Genomic DNA, 22,744 nt, shown 5'->3' with positions numbered 1-22,744 from the left:
ATTCAGTCATTGGAAGCAGAGAACTGGAAGGAAAGGCGGCCAAAGGAGGAATTGGCTTTGGGGGTGACCAGTGAAATATACCTGCTGGAGCACGTGCTACGGGTGGGTGCTGCTATGGTGACCAATGAGCTGAGATAAGGCGGGGCTTTACCTAGAAAAGACTTATAGATGACCTGGAGCCAGTAGTGGGTTTGGTGACAAATATGAAGTGAGGGCCAGCCAACGAGAGCATACAGGTCACAGTGGTGGGTAGTAGATGGGGCTTTGGTAACAAAACAGATGGCACTGTGATAGACTGCATCCAATTTGCTGAGTAGGGTGTTGGAGGCTATTTTGTAAATTACATTGCCAAAGTCAAGGATCGGTAGGATAGTCAGTTTTACGAGGGTATGTTTGGCAGCATGAGTTAAGGATGCTTTGTTGCGAAATAGGAATCCGATTCTAGATTTCATTTTGGATTGGAGATGCTTAATGTGAGTCTGGAAGGAGAGTGTACAGTCTAACCAGACACCTAGGTATTTGTAGTTGTCCAAAGTAGTGATGCTAGACGGGCGGGCAGGTGCGGGTAGCGATCAGTTGAAGAGCATGCATTTAGTTTTACTTGCATTTAAGAGCAGTTGGAGGCCACGGAAGGATAGTTGTATGGAGGTTAGTTAGGTTAGTTAACAGTGTCCAAAGAAGGGCCAGAAGTATACAGAATGGTGTTGTCTGAGTAGAGGTGGATCAGAGAATCACCAGCAGCAAGAGCGACATCATTGATGTATACAGAGAAAAGGATAGATATAGGTCTGTAACAGTTTGGGTCTAGAGTGTCTCCCCCTTTGGTAATCTCAGACGATACGAAAGAGAGGTTGAACAGGCTAGTAATAAGGGTTGCAACAATTGCGGTGGATAATTTTAGAAAGAGAGGGTCCAGATTGTCTAGCCCAGCTGATTTGTAGGGGTCCACATTTTGCAACTCTTTCAGAACATCAGCTATCTGGATTTGGGTGAAGGAGAAATGGGGAGGCTTGGACAAGTTGTGTGCATTATATCATCTGTGACTGCATGGGCAGCGCTTGGAGGCTACAACTCATAGGAATCCCTACCCAGTTCACTACTTTGACTAATTAAAATGTCGGAAGCATGGTGGAAGCCCTCAATGGCACTGCCCATGCTAAAATTGCATTTTTACCACTAGAGGCCTCTATCATTCTCTATGGGTGGGGCTCAGCGATGGCACAAATTTCCCATTACTTTCTAGTTGGAGGGGCCTTCAAGTGGATTATTCCCAGTGGTATGCTGGTATTTGTACATTTCCGAGGTGTTATGAACACAGCAATAAACCTGTCAACCTTGTAGCAGTATGGACAGCCACTTAACAGCCATGACATCTTGATGAACACTGTCCATGTCTCAGTCTCTGAGTGTTGACTTGAGTTTCTTTCTTGACTTTCTTTCTTCAACATACTGTTCCACCAAAAATGTGTTTATGCACCTAGAGTCAATAATACTGGTAGGAATATATTCCCAATGTCCTTTAATTGCGCCATCCCAGACAAATTGTATATATAGGACTATAGGTGGTCGAAAATATGATTACAGCTTTTCCAATACTTTTGATTGATAGATGATGACAGTAGCCTATAGCCTTTGCTCCTGTATGGTTGAGTGGTGCAAAAAGGGGCGTTTCTGTCGTGCAGAAGAAGGGGCGTGTCTGGGTTGTTTGGTTACAGCTGATAGTCGCGTCTTCCGCTGCCTCCATCATCAATACGACACCGACTGCGACTATTATCGGGAAAAAAAACATCCATTGACAACATTTCATTATCCTTCAGAACCGCTTGGAACGGGGCCAAGGGTATTTTTAACGGACAAACGGCTGTTACGATCGTCGTGTCTCGAAACCAACGGTGGTGCTGAAAACAGTGAGTAGGCTATGTTATAGACAGGGCATACGGATGTAATGGTTCGATACGGTATCCCAGGCTACATCAAAGCGGCTCAGACAATGACAAATACGTGTTATTTGACTTCAACTATAATCATTTCAATCTAGTAATAACTGTTCATGTTTCAGGAAACGCAGTCGTGCGATTCGAGTCCTGATATAGTCACGTTGGGATGGAGAGAGAAGGTGGGAGGGATGAGAGATGTGGATAGAATCATGGGTGAGCGTAGAGGAGACCATATCAGTAGAGAGACAGTGTGTTAGTTAGGCTGCTACTATAGCTTACCCGAGTGGAATTAAATAGTGTAGAAGGACATGGAGTGGGGGTTATAGCCTATCTGGCAGGAGCGACTCATTCTCTCTCTCTCTCTCTCTCTCTCTCTCTCTTTCTCTCTCATCTTCTTCTCTTCCTCTCTCATGTCAATGCATTGACGGTACTGTTGTATACTGTATGCCGTCACACATTACTGTCTGTGATGTCTTGACGGCAGGGGAGAGTTAGTGAGAAGAAAAGTCTATATAGGCCTATACTCCTACACCGTTTTGCAGCAATCGCTCCATCTAAATTTCATTGCAGATTGAAAGGTGCAAGAGTAGCCAGATGTAACCTGGTGTAGCTGTCAACAATCGTGCACCTACACACACACAACCACACTACACGTGCCTCTTTGCCGCCCTCTCACTCACTGCCTTGTAGGCAGGACCTAATCGCCCACTCAAGCTGCACAAAGATACGCGCGCACACACACACACACCCATTCACATACACACACGTGTTGCACACATAAGTCATTTATACGTTCAGAAGCAACCTGAATAGTAACTGAATCTTTGCTTTTCTGCACAGTTTATTGCTCAATCTTGGTCAGATCGTTATTGTAAAAGAGAATGTGTCAATGTCTTACCTGGTTAAATAAAGGCAAAAAATATATAAATATTGGACGTTGCATACAGTGGTTGCTCCCTTAAAAGATTTGCGATTATGCGGTAATTAGAGGTAATTTATGGTTTAGTACGGTACCCTGCGTTAGAGCACTGATTATGCTTTTGGGGCCTACTGTCTCTCTAACTGACAATGAGTGGGTGACATAAACCTAAATAGAAACTGATAATTGTGCACGACTTCAGTATTATTTACTAAAACTGTAGTTACACTAAGGTTTTTATTATTTTATTATAATTCTTTTGCTCTTACTGTAGTAGTGTAGCCCACTCCCGACCGGTCACGTTGTACAGCACCTGAGTGGTGCAACGGTCCAAGACACTGCATCGCAGTGCAACCTGTGTTGATGCTGGTTCAATACCCGTGCCGGCCTTGACTGGGAGACTCATGAGACGACTGTAGGTTTTTGGTTTCTCTCCCTCTAAAAACAGAAATTGTCACACCCTGATCTGTTTCGCCTTTTTGGGATTGTCTCCACCCCCCTCCAGGTGTTGCCCATCTTCCCCAATATCCCCTGTGTATTTATACCTGTGTTCTCTGTTTGTCTGTTGCCAGTTCGTTTTGTTTCGTCAAGCCTACCTCTGTTCCTGTCTCTCGATTGTTCCGGTTTTCTAGTTTTCTGCCTGCCCAGACCCTGAACCTGCCTGCCGTCCTGTACCTTTGCCACACCTATCTGGATTACTGCGCCCCTGCCTGTCTTTGCCTGTCTTTTGCCTGCCCCTGTTGGATTAATAAACTGTTGTTAATTCGACATTGTCTGCATCTGGGTCTTACCTGAAACTTGATATAAATAAATAATTCTAAATAGCAAACTGGCTTTATTTACAAATTAGTAACAATGTCACCCGATGTTCAAGAAAGGCCTTTTTCTCACTCATTTTACGTTATATGAAATAATCTCCAAAATATTGCTATTTTTTAAATAAAGCGATTATTATTCATTTTTAATTATATAAAAGCCCCTTGGATATTCTTACAGATATATTATTAATCCTGTTATTAGCAGGACAATATATATTGGTCATATTGGTCATGGCTCCCGAGTGGCGCACAATGGGATTGCCTTGCATTTCTCCAGCTGTATCCACTGGAAGCACGCAAGGTTCAAGGCACGAGGGCAGGGGGCATGGGACGGGCCGCAGTGCCGTGCACAGAAGATGGACCTAGCCCATGGGGAAGGTGGGGGGGTGGCTCAAAAATGTATAACATTTTTACATGTTTTTTTCTGGATTTGTTTGTTCTTATTCTGTCTCTCACTGTTCAAATAAACCTACCATTAAAATTATAGAACGATCATTTCTTTGTCAGTGGGCAAACTTACAAAATCAGCAAGGGATCAAATACTTTTTCCCCTCACTGTATTTGTAGTTGTCCACATATTCTAATTCAGAACCGTCCAGAGTAATGATACTAGTCGGGCGGGCAGGTGCGGGCAGTGATCGGTTGAAAAGCATGCATTTAGTTTTACTAGCGTTTAAGAGCAGTTGGAGGCCACGGAAGGAGTGTTGTATGGCATTGAAGCTTGTTTGGAGGTTTGTTAACACAGTGTCCAAAGAAGAGCCAACGTTCCCACTGTTCTTGGAGCCAGTCTTCACAAAGTCAAACTAAAACAATGTAACTAATAATGTCATCTTTATGCTTTCGTTAATTAAATAATGATAAAAAAGACTCTTTCAGAAGCCGATGTTTATTTAGTTATGGATCCATAATGAATTACTATGGGAATAAATATCACTGAATTGCAGAAATATTGGAACAAAGTTGTCTAATGAAGGTAAACAAATGGTTTATTACTGGAAAATACTTTTTCAAACACACACAGTCACGTTGTACAGTGCCGTTATGGCTATTAGCAGGTAGTTGGACAATAGACTTGCCTAGAAGGAGGGTAGGGGGATAATTCTATCGTCAAATGTATTTCTTAGTTAGGTTGGCTGTATCACAACCGGCCGTGATTGGTTGCAATTTCAGTTTAATCCACCAGAAAAGACAAAACAAATAATACAACAAAATGTATTATTATTATGTATCACATCCAACCGTGATTGGGAGTCCCATAGGGCAGAGCACAATTGGCCCAGCGTTTCTCTCCCTCTAAAAACAGAAATAAATGTTTTTGCCTTTACAAATATTATTTTGGCCATTATTCAGATTACAATCGCTCACGTTTGGTTTTTTGAAAAGAAAATAACCTCCAAAATAATGTTATATATTATCAAGTTGATTGGACAGTCATTTAAAAATATATATATATATTTCACCTTTATTTAACCAGGTAGGCCAGTTGAGAACAAGTTCTCATTTACAACTGCGACCTGGCCAAGATAAAGCAAAGCAGTGCGACACAAACAACAACACAGAGTTACACATGGAATAAACAAATGTACAGTTAATAACACAATAGAAAAAAAGTCTATATACAGTGTGTGCAAATGGCGTGAGGAGGTAAGGCAATAAATAGGCCATAGTAGCGAAGTATTTACAATTTAGCAAATTAACACTGGAGTGATAGATGTGTAGATGATAATGTGCAAGTAGAATACTGTGCAAAAGAGCAAAAAAGTAAATATAAACAATATAGGGATGAGGTAGGTAGATTGGATGGGCTATTTACAGATGGGCTGTGTACAGCTGCAGCGATCGGTTAGCTGCTCAGATAGCTGATGTTTAAAGTTAGTGAGGGAGATATAAGTCTCCAACTTCAGCGATTTTTGCAATTCGTTCCAGTCATTGGCAGCAGAGAAAAGGAAGGAAAGGCTGCCAAAGGAGGTGTTAGCTTTGGGGATGACCAGTGAGAAATACCTGCTGGAGCGCGTGCTACGGGTGGGTGTTGTTATTGTGACCAGTGAGTTGAGATAAGGCAGAGCTTTACCTAGCAAAGACTTATAGATGACCTGGAGCCAGTGGGTCTGGCGACGAATATGTAGCGAGGGCCAGCCGACGAGAGCATACAGGTCGCAGTGGTGGGTGGTATATATGGGGCTTTGGTGACAAAACGGATGGCAATGTGATAGACTGCATCCAGTTTGCTGAGTAGAGTGTTGGAGGCTATTTTGTAAATGACATCGCCGAAGTCGAAGATCGGTAGAATAGTCAGTTTTACGAGGGTATGTTTGGCGGCGTGAGGGAAGGAGGTTTTGTTGCGAAATAGGAAGACGATTCTAGATTTAATTTTGGATTGGAGATGTTTAATATGAGTCTGGAAGGAGAGTTTACAGTCTAGCCAGACACCTAGGTATTTGTAGTTGTCCACATATTTTAAGTCAGAACCGTCCAGAGTAATGATACTAGTCGGGCGGGCGGGTGCGGGCAGCGATCGGTTGAAAAGCATGCATTTAGTTTTACTAGCGTTTAAGAGCAGTTGGAGGCCACGGAAGGAGTGTTGTATGGCATTGAAGCTTGTTTGGAGGTTAGTTAACACAGTGTCCAAAGAAGGGCCAGATGTATACAGAATGGTGTCGTCTGCGTAGAGGTGGATCAGAGAATCACTCGCAGCAAGAGCGACATCGTTGATATATACAGAGAAAAGAGTCGGCCCGAGAATTGAACCCTGTGGTACCCCCATAGAGACTGCCAGAGGTCCGAACAACAGGCCCTCCGATTTGATACACTGAACTCTATCTGAGAAGTAGTTAGTGAACCAGGCGAGGCAGTCATTAGAGAAACCAAGGCTTTTGAGTCTGCCGATAAGAATACGGTGATTGACAGAGTCGAAAGCCTTGGCCAGATCGATGAAGACGGCTGCACAGTACTGTCTTTTATTGATGGCAGTTATGTTAACATTTAGTACCTTGAGCGTGGCTGAGGTGCACCCGTGACCAGCTCGGAAACCGGATTGCACAGCAGAGAAGGTACGGTGGGATTCGAAATGGTCAGTGATCTGTTTATTAACTTGGCGGCACCTACATATAGCGGCACCTACATAAAGCTGAGTGACTCGCTCATTCATGGTTTTGGATCAAAATAAATAAGTACCAACATTCTTTCTGATAGTCTTTAACAAAGAACTGTTTTGGTTATCCTGACCTGGACACCATGTACAGTATTATAATAACCCATTTTGGGCTATTAACATGACAATATACCATGACCAACACCTCTCTGTATTTTTGATACTTTGTGGATGGGGCCTCCGCAGTGGCACAGCTAAGCCACCGCATCGCAATGCAAAATGCGTTGCTACAGACACCCGTGCCGGCCGCCACCGGCAGACCCATGAAGCAGCTTTTGGTTTTAATTTAGAATCCTCCAAATGTAATTATTGGCAGAGAGTCACGTCATATTTTTCGATATACTGTAGGCCGACATGAGTCTCACTAGTGTTGAGTAATGTGCTGTTAAAAGTGGTGTAGGTCTTATTTATTTAAAGAGCATATTGAAGTTAGAAGCAATAGGATTTGAAGCAATAGCCTACAACTATTTTAGCACCGTTTCGCGCTGCTCTGAGACAAGCATGGGGACTGGTCTTGATAAATCAATGATATTTTAATTTTCACTGAATCTCCGTTTGGGTATTGGTTAGACTAGAATTATAAAATTAGGGTGTAGAAATGTTATGCTCTTAGTGTAACCTTTATTTAACAAGTCAGTTAAGAACAAATTCTTATTTACAAGGACAGCCTACTCCTTCCTCCCTGTCGGGGAATTGAACCCCAGTCTCCCACGTGCCCGCACAACACAGGGATTCTTTAGCTAAATAGCCAAGTACTGTAGCCTACTCCCGACCGTCACATTGTACAGCGCCATATTTTCCATTCCATCCTAATGGAAACCCAGAGGGTTTTTCATTTTTCTTGGAATAGAAACACCATAATATTAATCAAATTAATTAACCTCTCTGGGCTAGGCGGGACGAATTCGTCCCACCTACGTAACAGCCACTGCTATCCTGTGGCGCGATTTTCAAAACCTTAAAAATCCTATTACTTCAATTTCTCAAACATATGACTATTTTACAGCCATTTAAAGACAAGACTCTCGTTAATCTAACCACACTGTCCGATTTCAAAAAGGCTTTACAACGAAAGCAAAACATTAGATTATGTCAGCAGAGTACCAAGCCAGAAATAATCAGACACCCATTTTTCAAGCCAGCATATAATGTCACCAAAACCCAGAAGACAGCTAAATGCAGCACTCACCTTTGATGATCTTCATCAGATGACAACCCTAGGACATTATGTTATACAATACATGCATGTTTTGTTCAATCAAGTTCATATTTATATCAAAAACCAGCTTTTTACATTAGCATGTGACGTTCAGAACTAGCATACCCCCGCAAACTTCCGGGAATTCGCTAACATTTTACTAAATTACTCACGATAAACGTTCACAAAAAGCATAACAATTATTTTAAGAATTATAGATACAGACCTCCTCTATGCACTCGATATGTCCGATTTTAAAATAGCTTTTTGGTGAAAGCACATTTTGCAATATTCTAAGTACATAGCCCAGGCATCACGGGCTCGCTATTTAGACACCCGGCAAGTTTAGCACTCACCATAATCATATTTACTATTATAAAAGTTTCATTACCTTTTGTTGTCTTCGTCAGAATACACACCCAGGACTGCTACTTCAATAACAAATGTTGGTTTGGTCCAAAATAATCCATCGTTATATCCGAATAGCGGCGTTTTGTTCGATGCGTTCCAGACACTATCCGAAATAGTAAAGAAGTGTCACGCGCATGGCGCAATTCGTGACAATAAAATTCTAAGTATTCCATTACCGTACTTTCGAAGCATGTCAACCGCTGTTTAAAATCAATTTTTACGACATTTTTCTCGTAGAAAAGCGATAATATTCCGACAGGGAATCTCCTTTTCGGCAAACAGAGGAAAAAATCCCAAAGGCGGGGGCGGTCGGGGTCACGCGCATAAGCCAGTGTCTCTTGATCGGCCACTTGAGAAAGGCGATAATGTGTTTCAGCCTGGGGCTGGAATGACGACATTCTGTTTTTTCCCGGGCCCTGAGCGCCTATGGACGACGTGGGAAGTGTCACGTTAGAGCAGAGATCCTTAGTAAATGATAGAGATGGAAAAGAAGTTCAACAAATGGTCAGACAGGCCACTTCCTGTAAAGGAATCTCTCAGGTTTTGACCTGCCATTTGAGTTCTGTTATACTCACAGACACCATTCAAACAGTTTTAGAAAATTTAGGGTGTTTTCTATCCATATGTAATAAGTATATGCATATTCTAGTTACTGGGTAGGAGTGGTAACCAGATTAAATCGGGTATGTTTTTTATCCAGCCGTGTCAATGCTGCCCCCTAGCCCTAACAGGTTAAGCGACATTTCTTAAAATCAGTCCCATATACTATGTTCTTACAAAAAAAGGTTTTAAATTCTCTAGTACAGCCACTATTGAAGGCTATCAAATGTTTCTCAAAGATGCCCTCTGGTGGTCAAACTAGCACTAACGAGCATTAATGGTACCAGTGGTTGGCACTTAAATAACCTGCCATAGAATTCTGCGGCACCACGCAAGCTACGCTGCAGTAGGCTGCAACTTTTAAAGGATGAACCACTGTACTACAACACCATTTGACCGGAACTGTTATATTTTTACACATTGTATTTCACTGTGAAGTATAATTGTTTAGACAGATGATCCAACCTCATTCACAGACGTCAGTGTAAATATTACTGCCTCTGCCTTCTGCTACCATCTGGATGAACAGTCTATTTGCATGATGGTACTTATGAAGAGCACATTATTATCTCTCTCTCTCTTTCTCTCTCTCTCTTCATACTCCTCCTCAGTGTGTGTGCCTCCAGTACCTCCTTTAGCCCTTGAAGACCCACACTGCTTCCCAGTGTGTGACGCTGAGTGACTCTCTGTCCCCTTCTAACCCCTCACCCCTGACCCCTCATCATGGGCAGTGTGGGTAGTGGAGTGGCAGGGGAGCAGGAGTTTGCCATGAAGTCCGTGGGCACTAGGACCACCCTGCCTCGTGCTCCGCCCCTGTCTCGCCGTTGCCCCGCCGACCGTAGCTGCAGCACCGAACGACTCCCCCCACCCCCAGCGACAGCCTCTGAGGGAACCGCGTCTAGTGAAGAACGAGGAAGTATTAGTATTGGGACCGCAACTGGGAAAGACCGGCCCCCGGACTCTGACACAGACCGTACCGCTACAACTGCATCCAACTGTGTCCGGGGGGATACAGGGGTGGGATATGGAAACGGCGTAGGAAGGAGGGAGCAAGAGAGGGAGAGTGGAGGGAGGGAAAGGGAAAGAGAAAAGGAGAGGGCAGAGAGGGATAGAGACAGGGTAGAGAGGGAGAGGGATAGAGAGCGGGATCGAGAGAGGGTAGAGAGGACGAGAGAGAGGGTTGAGAGAGCGAGGGAAAGAGAGCCACGAGGAGGGGTTGTGAGTCTGGATGTATGCAGTAACTTGGTGGGACTGGGGGGGAATGACATTGGAACTGGGATGACCCCCCACCAACAAAGAGACACTGGAGGGACCAAAACAGACAATCACAACAACCCGCCAAACCACAACCCACCCAAAATCCTGCCTGTCTCTGGCAAACTAGAGCAGGTATGTTCCTTTTCTCAAACAAGTATGTTTGTAGCTAGGAATCATGTGGCTTTTGGCATAGTGAGTTAGTACACAATTAGATCACAGCAAAATCAGGGTTGTGTGGGTTTGATTCCTGCATGGGACACACATAGTCTGCTCTATCCTTATATCATTGAAGTTACATAAAGACTTTATAATTACACTGTTATATAATTACTTGACTATCTTATAACAGCTGATGAAATAGAACTTGACATGGTGAAAAGGTCTTACAAATAAATATTGCCATACTATTTCATAATGATTTCTAGTGTTTACTGATTTAAGACATTGACGTAAAGGCTTTAAAGGAGAATAACGGCACATTTCGAAAATCAAAGTGCACACCTCGGTCACTCGGAGAAAACGCTCACTTCAGCTCTAGATAGAACTTAGTTCTGTCACAGGGAAAATACTCCATTCGGCAAGTCCAGTCGATTGTGAGATATGGCATATACATTTTATGTCATAAATTTGGGTCGCTGATTCACTATTTTACCTTTTCTGAGATCTCTGCCAAGTAAGGAGGTAACAGCAGCTAACTCATGCAACAACACACGCACGAGGGGGCTCCTCATAAACACAACACCGGCAGTTTTCAAAATAGCCTAAATCAGACTTTAGCACATCACCCGATCCAACACAACACCCCTCAGTAGTAGCCTATTTCATTTGTCTTTTTCAATGCTCTGGAAACCAATCAGAAAATGCTGTGCACTAAAGATGGTATTGTAGCCACACAAATACAATAGAAGATAATTGTCGATCTCATCAGAAACACTGATCACAACCTTTATCTCCTCAATTATGTCGCTGGTGTATTTTGTTAGAATTTTGGAATATATAAGGTTTTTACCAGTTCCGAGTCTATCCAGGCTCGAGTCCCGTAAGCGAAACAACACAGCTGAAGCAAAGTTTCACCCAAATTTGTAATTATTGTTTTTATATATTTTTTGTAATTTTACCTCCTTTTTTTCTCCCCAATTTCCCGATATTATGATCTTGTTTCATCACTGCAACTCCCCAACGGGCTCGGGAGAGGCGAAGGTCAAGTCATGCGTCCTGCCGAACATGACCCGCCAAACCGTGCTTCTTAACACCCGCTCGCTTAACCCGGAAGTCAGCCGCACCAATGTGTCGGAGAAAACACAGTTCAACTGACGTCTGAAGTCAGCCTGCAGGCGCCCGGCCCGCCAAAAGGAGTCGCTAGAGCGCAATGAGCCAAGTAATGCCCCCCCGGCCAAACCCTCCGCTAACCCGGATGATGCTGGACCAATTGTGCGCCGCCCTATGGGACTCCCGATCCCGGCCGGTTGTGACACAGTCTGGGATCAAACTCCAGGCTGTAGTGACGGCGCAACACTGCAATGCAGTGCCTTAGACCGCTGTGCCACTCGGGAGGCGTTTCACCGACATTTTAGATAAGAAAATATCCACCTAGCTTTCTGTCATGTCAACCATCCATCCAAATCAAATAATTCCATGTGTCTGCCTTTTGTCTTCATAAACTTGTACATAGCCTATTCCATGATATGGGGTAATCCAATGAGCAACACTGCAGCTGTTGATTGCAGTGATCATTATTCATCACATATGCTATATATAATCAATACACGACTTTGAAGGAGTAGGGTATTTGATGCAAATATAGGCTGTAAGAATACTTTTTCATTTTATAAAATTAGCCTACATTTTCACATACATTTCATACATTCTTTTCTTCCATACTGGTCCCCCATGAGAATCGAACCCACAACCCTGGCATTGCAAACACCATGCTCTACCAACTGAGTCACACGGGACCACGTTACAACCAAGTTACAATGTAATGAAACATTTATTGCAAACTTAGCCTTTTTAGCCCGTGTGTCATGCTATGAAGTAGACGTTATGTTGCACACTCAGTAGTCTTTCCCTCTCATTTTAGTAGATATATTTTGCCGTAATGATTTGATCACACCATGCAAATGAGGGATGGAGCCTTCAGTCAGAGAGGGAAGATGGCCAAAGTTGACAGGCTTGTGAAATTATGTCCAATGGGGTTGCAAGCTTAAGGTGTGAGGGGGGATTAGGTCGACTCCTTTCCTCTTTGCTTGGCAGAGATCTCAGAAAAGGTTAAATTGTGAACCAGGGACCCAAATGTATCACATAAAACATATATGACATATCTCACAATCGATTGGACTTCCCAAATGTAGTATTTTTGCTGTGACAGAAGGTTTATATTTTTCTTAGATTTGCGTTATTCCACAAAGTTTTCTCTAGCGCTGCAGTGAGTGAGGGCTGTATAACCCTGTGACATAGCTCTGTCTCTACCTCGCTCTCTCTGAGTGAGAGAGGTTCGCATTTGCTGTTATTCCCCTTTAATGTGTTGTTTTGCTAACAGTTTCCTCTCCTGTTTCTTTATAACCATCTCTACCCGTATCGCTCTTTACCCAAATCTCTCTCTCTCTCTCTCCTTCCTCCCCCTTTCCCTTCAACTCTCTAGAACAACTCCGGGCTGGTTCGTCCTTCTGCCTTCAAACCAGTGGTTCCCAAAAGCTTTCACTCCATGCAAAACCTCGTAGGCCAAACCAGTGGTGGTGAGGGTAGGAGTGCGGGGGGGCGTAGAGAAGGAGGAGCAGGGGGAGGAGAACCAGGGGCGGTTCCAGAGGCCCTCCTTCTAGACCAGGACAGCCCAGGAAGAGGCAGCTGCCGGGCAGAGGGAGCAGGAGGGGGTGAGGGTAAAGGAGGGGTCCAGGGGGGGATGTCAGATTCGGGGAGAAACTCCTTGACCAGCCTGCCCACCTACGCAGGCTCTGGGACGGGCTATGTGCCCCCAGCGGCCCTGGGTACTCTCAGTGCTTCTACCAGCCATATCAACAGACTGGGGACCACAGCTGGAGCTGCAGCGGCTCAGGACAAGCTGGAGAAACCAGGCTACCAGGTGGGTAGAGTCTTTTGAACATAATTACAGACACTGCAGTCGACTCCGAATGAGTTCACATTTGATAATCGTTAACATACTTTTAGCGTAGTACAGTTTACCAGCATCAATTCATATACATTATTTTACTTGCTCTGGGTATCTGCACCTATCCAGTTTGGTACCAGTCCAGTGTGGACTGTATATGAATCTATGTGAGACTATTCCAGAATGGGCTGAGTGCCTCGGACAGTGGCCACTCCTCTTCAGGAAAGAGCTCCTCATCCTATCAGAGGCTGAGCCACCTGGGAGACACCCCAGCACCCCTTCGCCCCTCGCCTTCCTCTGATGATGTCATCCAAGACCTGGAGGACCGGCTCTGGGAGAAGGAGCAAGAGGTGAGAGGTGAAAGGTCATTTAGTGGTCAAGGGTGATTTATTTTAGTAGATTTCATGGATGTAGCAATTATCATCGCTTCGGTCAGTCCCAACAATCCTTCCCTCCTCTCCTGAGCTCTCTCTCTCTCCTCTCCCAGGTGCAGCACATGCATCGTAACTTGGACCAGAGCGAGGCAGCCATCGTCCAGGTTTTTGAGGAGAAGCAGCGCGTGTGGGAGAGACAGATGGAAGAGCTGCGACAAAACTATGCCTCCCGCCTGCAGCAGGTGACCACACATTCCACAGCGGCATTAACCAATAAGAATCCACCAAATGTTGTTCATCTCTTCCTCTGTGTATAGGTGACACGCCGCGCCCAGCGCTCCCAGAATGCCCTGCAGGCCCAGATCACCCGTCTGTCGCAGGACAAGCGGCGCCTGCAGGAGGAGATGCCTGCCTTACTGGCCCAGAGAGAAGAGCTGGAGAGGAAGTGTCTGGACTTCAGGAAGGAACAGGCCGACATACTGCCACGCCTGGAGGAGACCAAGTGGGAGGTGTGTGTGGTGGTGGTGGTGTGTGTGTGTGTGTGTGTGTGTGTGTGTGTGTGTGTGTGTGTGTGTGTGTGTGTGTGTGTGTGTGTGTGTTTGTGCATGGTGCGTCGGTGTGAACAGCCCCATAACACTGCAGCTCTACCTTACTATACTATATGCTTTCCCTGCTGTGTGGTCCAGGTATGTCAGAAAGCGGGGGAGATCTCCCTGCTGAAGCAGCAGCTGAGGGAGAGCCAGGTGGAGGTGACCCAGCGGGCGGGAGAGATGGTGGCCCTCAGGGGTCAGCTGAAAGAGGCCAACGCCCAGCTGAGAGACCGGGAGGAGGTCATGCTGGGCCTCAAGGACTCCTACACCACCAAGAGCCTGGAGCTGGAGCGCTGCCAGGGAGAGCTGAGGAGGACGCTGACTGAGGTAGCTATACACATACAATCCTGTAAGTCACATTTCTGATGACACAAATACGTGACACTAGATGAGATATCCTGTTGTTTTATAGTTAGGGATCAAAATGAAACCGGACCATACACACACATACAGTATATGCACACTAGTGCTGAGCGATTAAACAACTAATTGATCGACGTTGGTTCAATTATTTGAATTACATTTATTTATTTATTTTTCTGTGAGCTCAATGTGCACACTGCACAGTTCCTTTAGTGACAAATGAGATCCAAACTTAACAGTGCGATGTAGTAGGGAGTTGTTGTTTCCAACAGGACAATATTCTACATAGTTTAGTGCATTAAACGTGTTAATTAATTACAATAACCATAATCCATTGCGCATCTACCATAATTTCCGGACTATTAAGCGCACCTGAATATAAGCCGCACCCACTGAATTTTTTTAATGTATTTATTTTGAACATAAATAAGCCGCACATGTCTATAAGCCGCAGGTGCCTACCGGTACATTGAAACAAATGAACTTTACACAGGCTTTAACGAAACACGGCTTGTAACAAAAATAAATAGGCTTTAACGAAACACGGCTTGTAACAAAAATAAATAGGCTTTAACAAAACACGGCTTGTAACAAAAATAAATAGGCTTTACCGAAACACGACTTGTAACAAAAAATAAAACATTTGCAGTAAACAGTAGCCTACCAAGAAAGCCATTGCTCCAGACCAAGCTCCCGTGCAGCAGCTCTATTTCCTTTTCCAACAGCCAGATCAATCGCCTTCAACTTGAAAGCTGCATCATATGCATAAAGTAAAGTGAATAAATGATGGTAGTAACCAGTAATGGGCAGTCACTACTAGGGTTGCACATTTTGGGGAATATTCAGAGGTGGAAACTTTCCATGGGAATTAACGGGAATATATGGGAATTAATGGAAATATATGCAAATTAATATTAATACCATTTAAATATAGATGTTTTTTTGCATTGGATATATTTACCATATCATATGGAGACAGAAACATAAACCTTTTACCTTATCATAAGTAGACATAATTGCAAATGATTAAATCCTTCCGATATAAATAAAAACAACTATTTAGTTACGAATTGAACTTTAATTAAATGAGTTGACTCTTCACATGGGATGATTTCACTGAACAACAAAAGAAAGGGAATATTGAATGATCCCCAATGATCCATCGCATCTCCCAAAAACGTTTTCAACATACATCTGTAAAATGATAGTCTAGAAACTAAAGCTTTGGTTGTCTTCCTCTCAGGCTTCCATGTCTTCTCCCTGGACCTCCTCAATGTCCACCTCTTGAACATCAGACTCTAAAGCCTCATCTTCACTGTCACTTTCCAACCTTGCTGAGGATGGCTCATTGTCAGGCTCAAAAAGCCTCAAATTTGCCCGGCTGGCCACCAATTTTTCAACCCTTGTATTGGTCGGCCTGTTGCGTGCTTTGGTGTGTGTGTTCCCAAACAAGGACCTGTTGCGCTCGGAGGCAGCTGATGTTGGTGGGATTTGGAGGATGATGGAGGCAACAGGAGAAAGAGCCTCAGATCCACAAAGTCCCTTCCACCAGGTGGCTGATGAGATATGTTGGCACGACTGCCATATTGCATCTCCATCCCCAAAGGCAGACTGCCAAGAACCTTGCCCTCATCCAGGCCAAGGTGGCGAGACACAGTAGTGATGACACCATAGGCCTTGTTGATCTCTGCAACAGACCGGATGCTCTTGCCAGCATACTTGGGGTCCAACATGTACACTGCGGCGTGTATGGGCCTTAGGCATAAGTCTTCACGCTTTTTAATGTTTTTCAGAACTGCAGTTTCCTCTGCTTAGAGCAACAGTGAAGTGGGCAGGGCAGTATGGATTTCTTCTCTTACATCTGCAAGCAGAGTCTGAACATCAGACAGGATGGCATTGTCTCCCTCAAGCCGTGCAATGGCTACTGCTATAGGTTTCAGGAGTTTCAGGCTGCTTACCACTCTCTTCCAAAATACATCATCCAGGAGGATCCTCTTGATGGGGCTGTCCATATCGGCAGACTGTGATATGGACATTTCTTGGAGAGACTCCTTCCCCTCCAGGAGACTGTCAAACATGACGACAACACCACCCCAACAGGTGCTGCTGGGCAGCTTCAATGTGGTGCTCTTATTCTTCTCACATTGCTTGGTGAGGTAGATTGCTGCTATAACTTGATGACCATTCACATACCTAACCATTTCCTTGGCTCTCTTGTAGAGTGTATCCATTGTTTTCAATGCCATGATGTCATTGAGGAGCAGATTCAATGCATGAGAAGCACAGCCAATGGGTGTGATGTGAGGGTAGGACTCCTCCACTTTAGACCAAGCAGCCTTCATGTTTGTAGCATTGTCTGTCATGAGTGCAAATATCTTCTGTGGTCCAAGGGCATTGATGACTGCCTTCAGCTCATCTGCAATGTAGAGACCAGTGTGTCTGTTGTCCCTTGTGTCTGTGCTCTTTTAGAATACTGGTTGAGTGGTGATGGAGATGACGTAGTTAATTATTCCTTGCCAACGAACAATCGACCACCCATCAGAGATGATTGCAATACAGTCTGCTTTCTCTATGATTTGCTTGACCTTCACTTGAACTCTGTTGAACTCTGCATCCAGCAAATGAGTAGATAAAGCATGTCCGGTTGGAGGGCTGTATGCTGGGCGAAGAACATTCAGAAATATCTTCAATACGCATTGCCTGTGAGCATCAGAGGTGAACCAGTTGCATACACAGCTCGAGCAAGACATTCATCAGCATTTCTCTGACAACGTTCCTCCATTGAGTCAAAAAGACTTCTAATTCCAGGAGGACCATGAGCTGTTGCTATCGATAAGGTGTCTGATTTATCATTTTCACCTCAAATAGAAGAAGAGGGACTTTTGTCAGAGGTTGCTTGTTGTGAGTGCTGAGGGAACTATGCACTTGGCCAGATGAGTCTGCATCTTTGTTGCATTCTTCACGTATGATTTGGCACTGTATTTGCAAATGTACACAGCTTTTCCTTCTACATTAGCTGCAGTGAAATGTCTCCACACATCAGATAGTGCCCGTTGCATTTTCCTGTAAAGAAAGAAAATGGTAATAAAAAACAAATACAATTCCATGTACAGATAAATAGTTAAGCAGTTAGATTAAACAACTCCTTTGTAAGATAAATGTTTTAAAATGAAACATGTATGATAACAGGTGAATTAACACTCCTCAGTTAGCAGGCTCAAGCAAGCTAAAACCCACATGGTAGCAAAAACTAACTAGCAGAAATTGTTAACAAGTTAGAAATGATTTAAACACACTTTTCTGTATTCTACTATTTACTAGTTAATAAATAATCATGTATGTCATATAAAATATATTCACCCCACCCAGTATTGTAATCAAAATGTATCAGAAAGCATGTAGTCCTTGACTCAGACAGTGTAGTAGTGTGGGCTCAATAGCATCTCATTAGTGTGCAAGATCTTGACAATCAGCTGCACATGTGATGGAAGAGTGCACTGTACATGTGATGGAAGAATGCACTGTGCATGCAGAGGGTTGCAATTCCATTGAATTGGGGATAGTTTAACCAAAATATGCCACAAGACCTAATTTGTCAGAAAGTTTCCGACCCTGTGAAACCCAGTCACTACCATCATTGGACTTGTATTAATTGTTTTATTCTGTGTTGTTACTCTATTCAAACCAAATAATTTAACCAAAATTGAAAACCGGGATTATTTTTTTATTACATTTTTTTTTATTAAACCGAACCAACCTCAAAAAGCACGAATCTCTCAGCACTACTCTATAGAGATGAAATGATGACTTGGACTCAAGTAAAAAGTAATCAAATAAAACAAATGTAATAACAACTGATATTTTTTTTTTAAGTACTATGAATAAATTATGGTTAATAAGTGATATGCAGTAATAGGCAGTCACTACCATCATGGGACTTTTACGAATTGTTTTATTGTGTGTTGTTACAGAATTCAAGCCAAATAATCAAAATTGAAAACAGTGAACCAACCTCAAAAAGCTCAGAGACAGCACTAACGCACACTAAAATATCCTTCTCTTTGTCAGGTGTCTATCCTGAGGGAGAAGCTGGGTGTGTTTGAGGCTGAGGTTCTGGGTCTTAAACGAACTCTGGGGGAGCTGGGCGGAGCGGTTGATCCTGCCATAACCCAAACCCTAGCAGCAGGAGGGCTACTCCCCCCCTGGGGGGCTCTCTACTGCCTCCGCACACCCACTGAGCCCTCATCCACCCCCCTTACCCACACCTCAGATGCCCTGCTCAGCTTTCAGAGTGATGAGGCAAAAGCCCAGAGGCAAGAGACACAGAGACAGGAGAGGCAGCAGCGGGAAGAGGCCCAGTGGTGTGACATGCAGCCACGCCAGGAGGCCCATCTCCGTCAGGAGGCTCATCTCCACCAGGAATCCCAACTGCGTAAGGAAGCTCAACTTCGTCAGGAAGCCTACTTGCGTCAGGAGGCCCAGCAGCAGCGCCAGGAGGCCCAGCGGGAGGAATCAGGGAACCTGCGTGAGCAGCTGGAACAGCTCCAGGGGGCCTTACGTCTAGAACGTCAGCAGAGAGAGCTCCAGGCCCACAGTTTTGACCAGGAGCGACACACATGGATTGACGAGAAGGAGCGTGTGCTGAAATACCAGGCGCAGCTTCAGGTCAGCTATGTGGAGACTCTACAGAAAAACCAGGCTCTAGAGCAACAGGTGGGACAGCTGGGGACCAAACTTACCCCCTCCCCCTCATCCTCCAGCTCCCCTCCCCCACCACCAGCCTTGTCAACCCTCCCTCCCCTGCCCTCAGTCCCTCTCCCTGCCCCCATTGCACTCACCCTCTCACCCCCGCACTGTGAGGACCAGAAAGGCCCCCATTCCCTCCTCCAGCTGCCCCCACCCTGGGCAGGGCCCTCACGCCTGGAGAGGATAGAGTCCACTGAGATTTAGAGAGGCTCCATTCCAATGAATATCAACTTGATTACAAACAACAAAAGACATATTAAACTACAACACAGAACTGCAACGCAAACTGTACCATTGAATATTGTACAGTTAAAACAACCAATGCAAACTGAACAGCAGAGAACAATACAATAGAGTTTAGACTATGAACACAAACTATAATTGAATACAATACAGTATTAAAGAAAACAACAGAAAAACAAACTGATCTGCTACATTATAGAATGCAATATAAACTACATTACAAGCAAAGTACACTATATCTGAATATTAAACCTAAACTACTCAATCCTGTCAATGATAAAGTATCCATTGCTTACCAGGCAGTCTTGGTGGGAAGCAGTGACACTCGAATGGAAGCAAGATTGGCACCAAAAGTTCCAAGATGATAACATTCTGGTTATTGTTCTGGAAGGCTTGGTACCAACCTGGAGGGTAGTTTGCCAAACTGCATGTCTATGATAATGGGACATGAAGTCAGGGAAACCAGAATCATATTTTAGAGGAAAATCAGGGGCGATGTTTTGCAGAATGTGCTTGTCTTTTCCATTTCTGGGGCGATGTTTCTCTCAGAAGGTGTGTGAGAGGACTGTGATGAGAAAGTGGATGTGTCGGAAAATTGGGAATGAAAAATCAAAAGTGTTTTTTTAATAGGAGGAAATTAGGAGAATAGTAGTATAGTTGATTGGTAGTTGTTTGGTTGGTTCCATTTCAGCTCATTTCCTGAAGTGGCTTGAGATTAAATTTAGTCGAACTCTGAATGATTCTTAGTGTAGATTCAGGGATATTGGAGAACCTCCCACTAGGCACAGATGTCATTTCAACGTCTCTTCGACATTGGTTCTTCGTCATTTCATTGAAATGACATGGAAACGACATTGACTAAACCAGTATGTGCCCAGTGGGCTGGCTCTCTGGCTCTACAAACTGTCCGCGGTGACTAAAGATGAACACAAGGGGTCAGCATTGAGCTGTGTCAGAGCTCCCCACCAGCAGAGAAAATTACTTGAAAATGACTGTTTATTCCGGGGTCTGCGAAAGAGACACGGAAACACACTGGCTTTACTCGGATATTGTCATTATTTCTACTTTCAGATCATGCTTTTATGACCAAGAGTGGGAAGAGAGGAGAGGACAAGAGTGAGCAGAAAGAACGAGGTGAAAAAAGTGAGGACAGAGCTGAAACTGCCTTCATATGTAAAAATAGGAGGCAAGTGAGAGTACAGTAGTGAAAGAATGAGATGCTTGGTCCAGAGAAAGGCTGAATTAACTTTCACCCACCCAGCCCTTTCAAATCAGCAAGGGTGCAAGTTTTCAAAATGGGATGCATCCCGAAGAGTTAGAGAGCCAGACAAAGGAAGACATTGCCTTCCCTAGGTAGGGTTCAGACTTACTGCACTATGTCCGATTGAGATCAGACCGAAAGTAGACTCGATTAGATGTGAATAGTATGGCTTTTATGTGTTCATATTTATTCCAGCATACCAAGATACTGCGTGTGAATATTTAAAGAAATACAATTATTACTATTACAATTGTTATTATTATTCTTGTGAATCGGACAAGTATTATAAGCTTTTCTTTAATGTTTCTTAACTGTATGAATGCTAGTTTAGATCTACTACATGGTTCAACCATATTGTAAGAATATGTCGAACATCAACTACTAACAATATCAACTATATCCAAAGCCATTGTTAGTTTCTTTTTTTGTTGTTGGTGATGTCAATGTAATTGCTGTATTGTTTTAGTGAGGAAATTGCCACCAATGTTTTTGTACTTATTTTAACGGTTTGTATTTATGTTACTGTAATGGCTTGATGAAGATTACTCCTGGGTAAAATCAAACTGAATCAATAAAGATGCAAGTAAATAAACATTACTTAATTTCCAATAAGGTTATTATACAGTGTACAAAACATTAGGAACACCTTCCTGATATTAAGTTACACCCTCTTTGCCCTCAGAACAGCCTCAATTCGTCGGGGCATGGCCTGACTCTACAAGGTGTCGAAAGCGTTCCACAGGGATGCTGGCCCATGTTGACTCCAATGCTTCCAACAGTTTGTGTCAAGTTGGCTGGATGTCCTTTGAGTGGTGGACCAACAGTTGTGCCAAGTTGGCTGGATGGTGGACCATTCTTGATACACAAGGGAGTGTGAAAAACCCAGCAGCGTTGCAGTTCTTGACACATTCAAACCGGTGCACCTGGCACCTACTACAATATGATCTTGATGCCATCTGATGCACATTCAGATGTCATAAATCAGCACTGCAGAGCTCTCCCTGTACTATGCCGTGCCTTGATTGTATTACCGTTGATGATATCTGGAAATGTGCATGTACACCCTGGCCCATCTACAGTTGCAAGCCCCAATTCTGACTTGTGCTCTGATATCTGCTTCACTGATTTCTGCTCTCATAAAAGCCTGGGTTTTCTGCACATTAACACTGGAAGCATATTACCTAAAATGGATCAATTGAAAGTGTGGGTTCACAGCTCCAATCCAGATGTGTTGGTCATTACTGAGATGTGGTTAAGAAATAGTGTTTTGAATACTGATGTTAACCTTTCTGGCTATAACCTTTTTCGGCAAGACAGATCTTCCAAAGGTGGGGGAGTGGCAATCGTTACCAAGGATCACCTTCAGTGCTCGGTTGTCTCCACCAAGTCTGTCCCCAAACAATTTGATTTGCTGGTTTTAAGCATTAAACTTTCAAATAGCTCTTTGTTGACTGTTGCTGGATGCTATATTCCTCCATCAGCACCGGCCCTAAGCTCTCTCCTGGCCCCTTACACTAAGTCTGAATTTGTCCTGCTAGGTGACCTAAACTGGGACATGCTTAAACCACCTGAGTCCTAAAGCAATGAGACTCCCTAAATCTTTCTCAGATTATCACCAATTCCACAAGGTATGACTCCAAACACCCAGAAAAGGCTACTCTCCTCGATGTTATCCTCACAAATAATCCTGATAGGTATCAGTCTTGTGTTTTCTGTAATGACCTTAGTGATCACTGTTTTACAGTCTGTGTTTGTAATGGCTGCTCAGTG

At 43.8% G+C, this 22,744-nt stretch overlaps 1 protein-coding gene across 2 annotated transcripts; it reads left to right on the top strand.

Moving 5' to 3' along the window:
• Nucleotides 1-1,695: 1,695 nt before the first annotated feature.
• LOC106585182 (leucine zipper putative tumor suppressor 3) lies at nt 1,696-21,571 on the top strand. Of its 2 annotated transcripts, XM_014171103.2 has the most exons (8): nt 1,696-1,907; nt 9,646-10,423; nt 12,933-13,370; nt 13,580-13,747; nt 13,885-14,013; nt 14,089-14,280; nt 14,458-14,688; nt 18,793-21,571. In XM_014171103.2, exons 2-8 carry the CDS (start codon nt 9,758-9,760, stop codon nt 19,672-19,674), a joined length of 2,706 nt encoding a protein of 901 aa, XP_014026578.1. In that variant the 5' UTR covers nt 1,696-1,907; nt 9,646-9,757; the 3' UTR covers nt 19,675-21,571. The 2 variants fall into 2 exon arrangements, with proteins under 2 accessions (XP_014026578.1, XP_014026579.1); XM_014171104.2 differs by lacking the exon at nt 9,646-10,423.
• The last annotated feature ends 1,173 nt before the right edge of the window (nt 21,572-22,744 follow it).

Source organism: Salmo salar, chromosome ssa24, assembly GCF_905237065.1.
Source record: "Salmo salar chromosome ssa24, Ssal_v3.1, whole genome shotgun sequence".
NCBI lineage: Eukaryota > Metazoa > Chordata > Actinopteri > Salmoniformes > Salmonidae > Salmo > Salmo salar.
The sequence above is the reverse complement of the archived record's forward strand: the minus strand, read 5'-3'. Positions and strand labels throughout refer to the sequence as shown.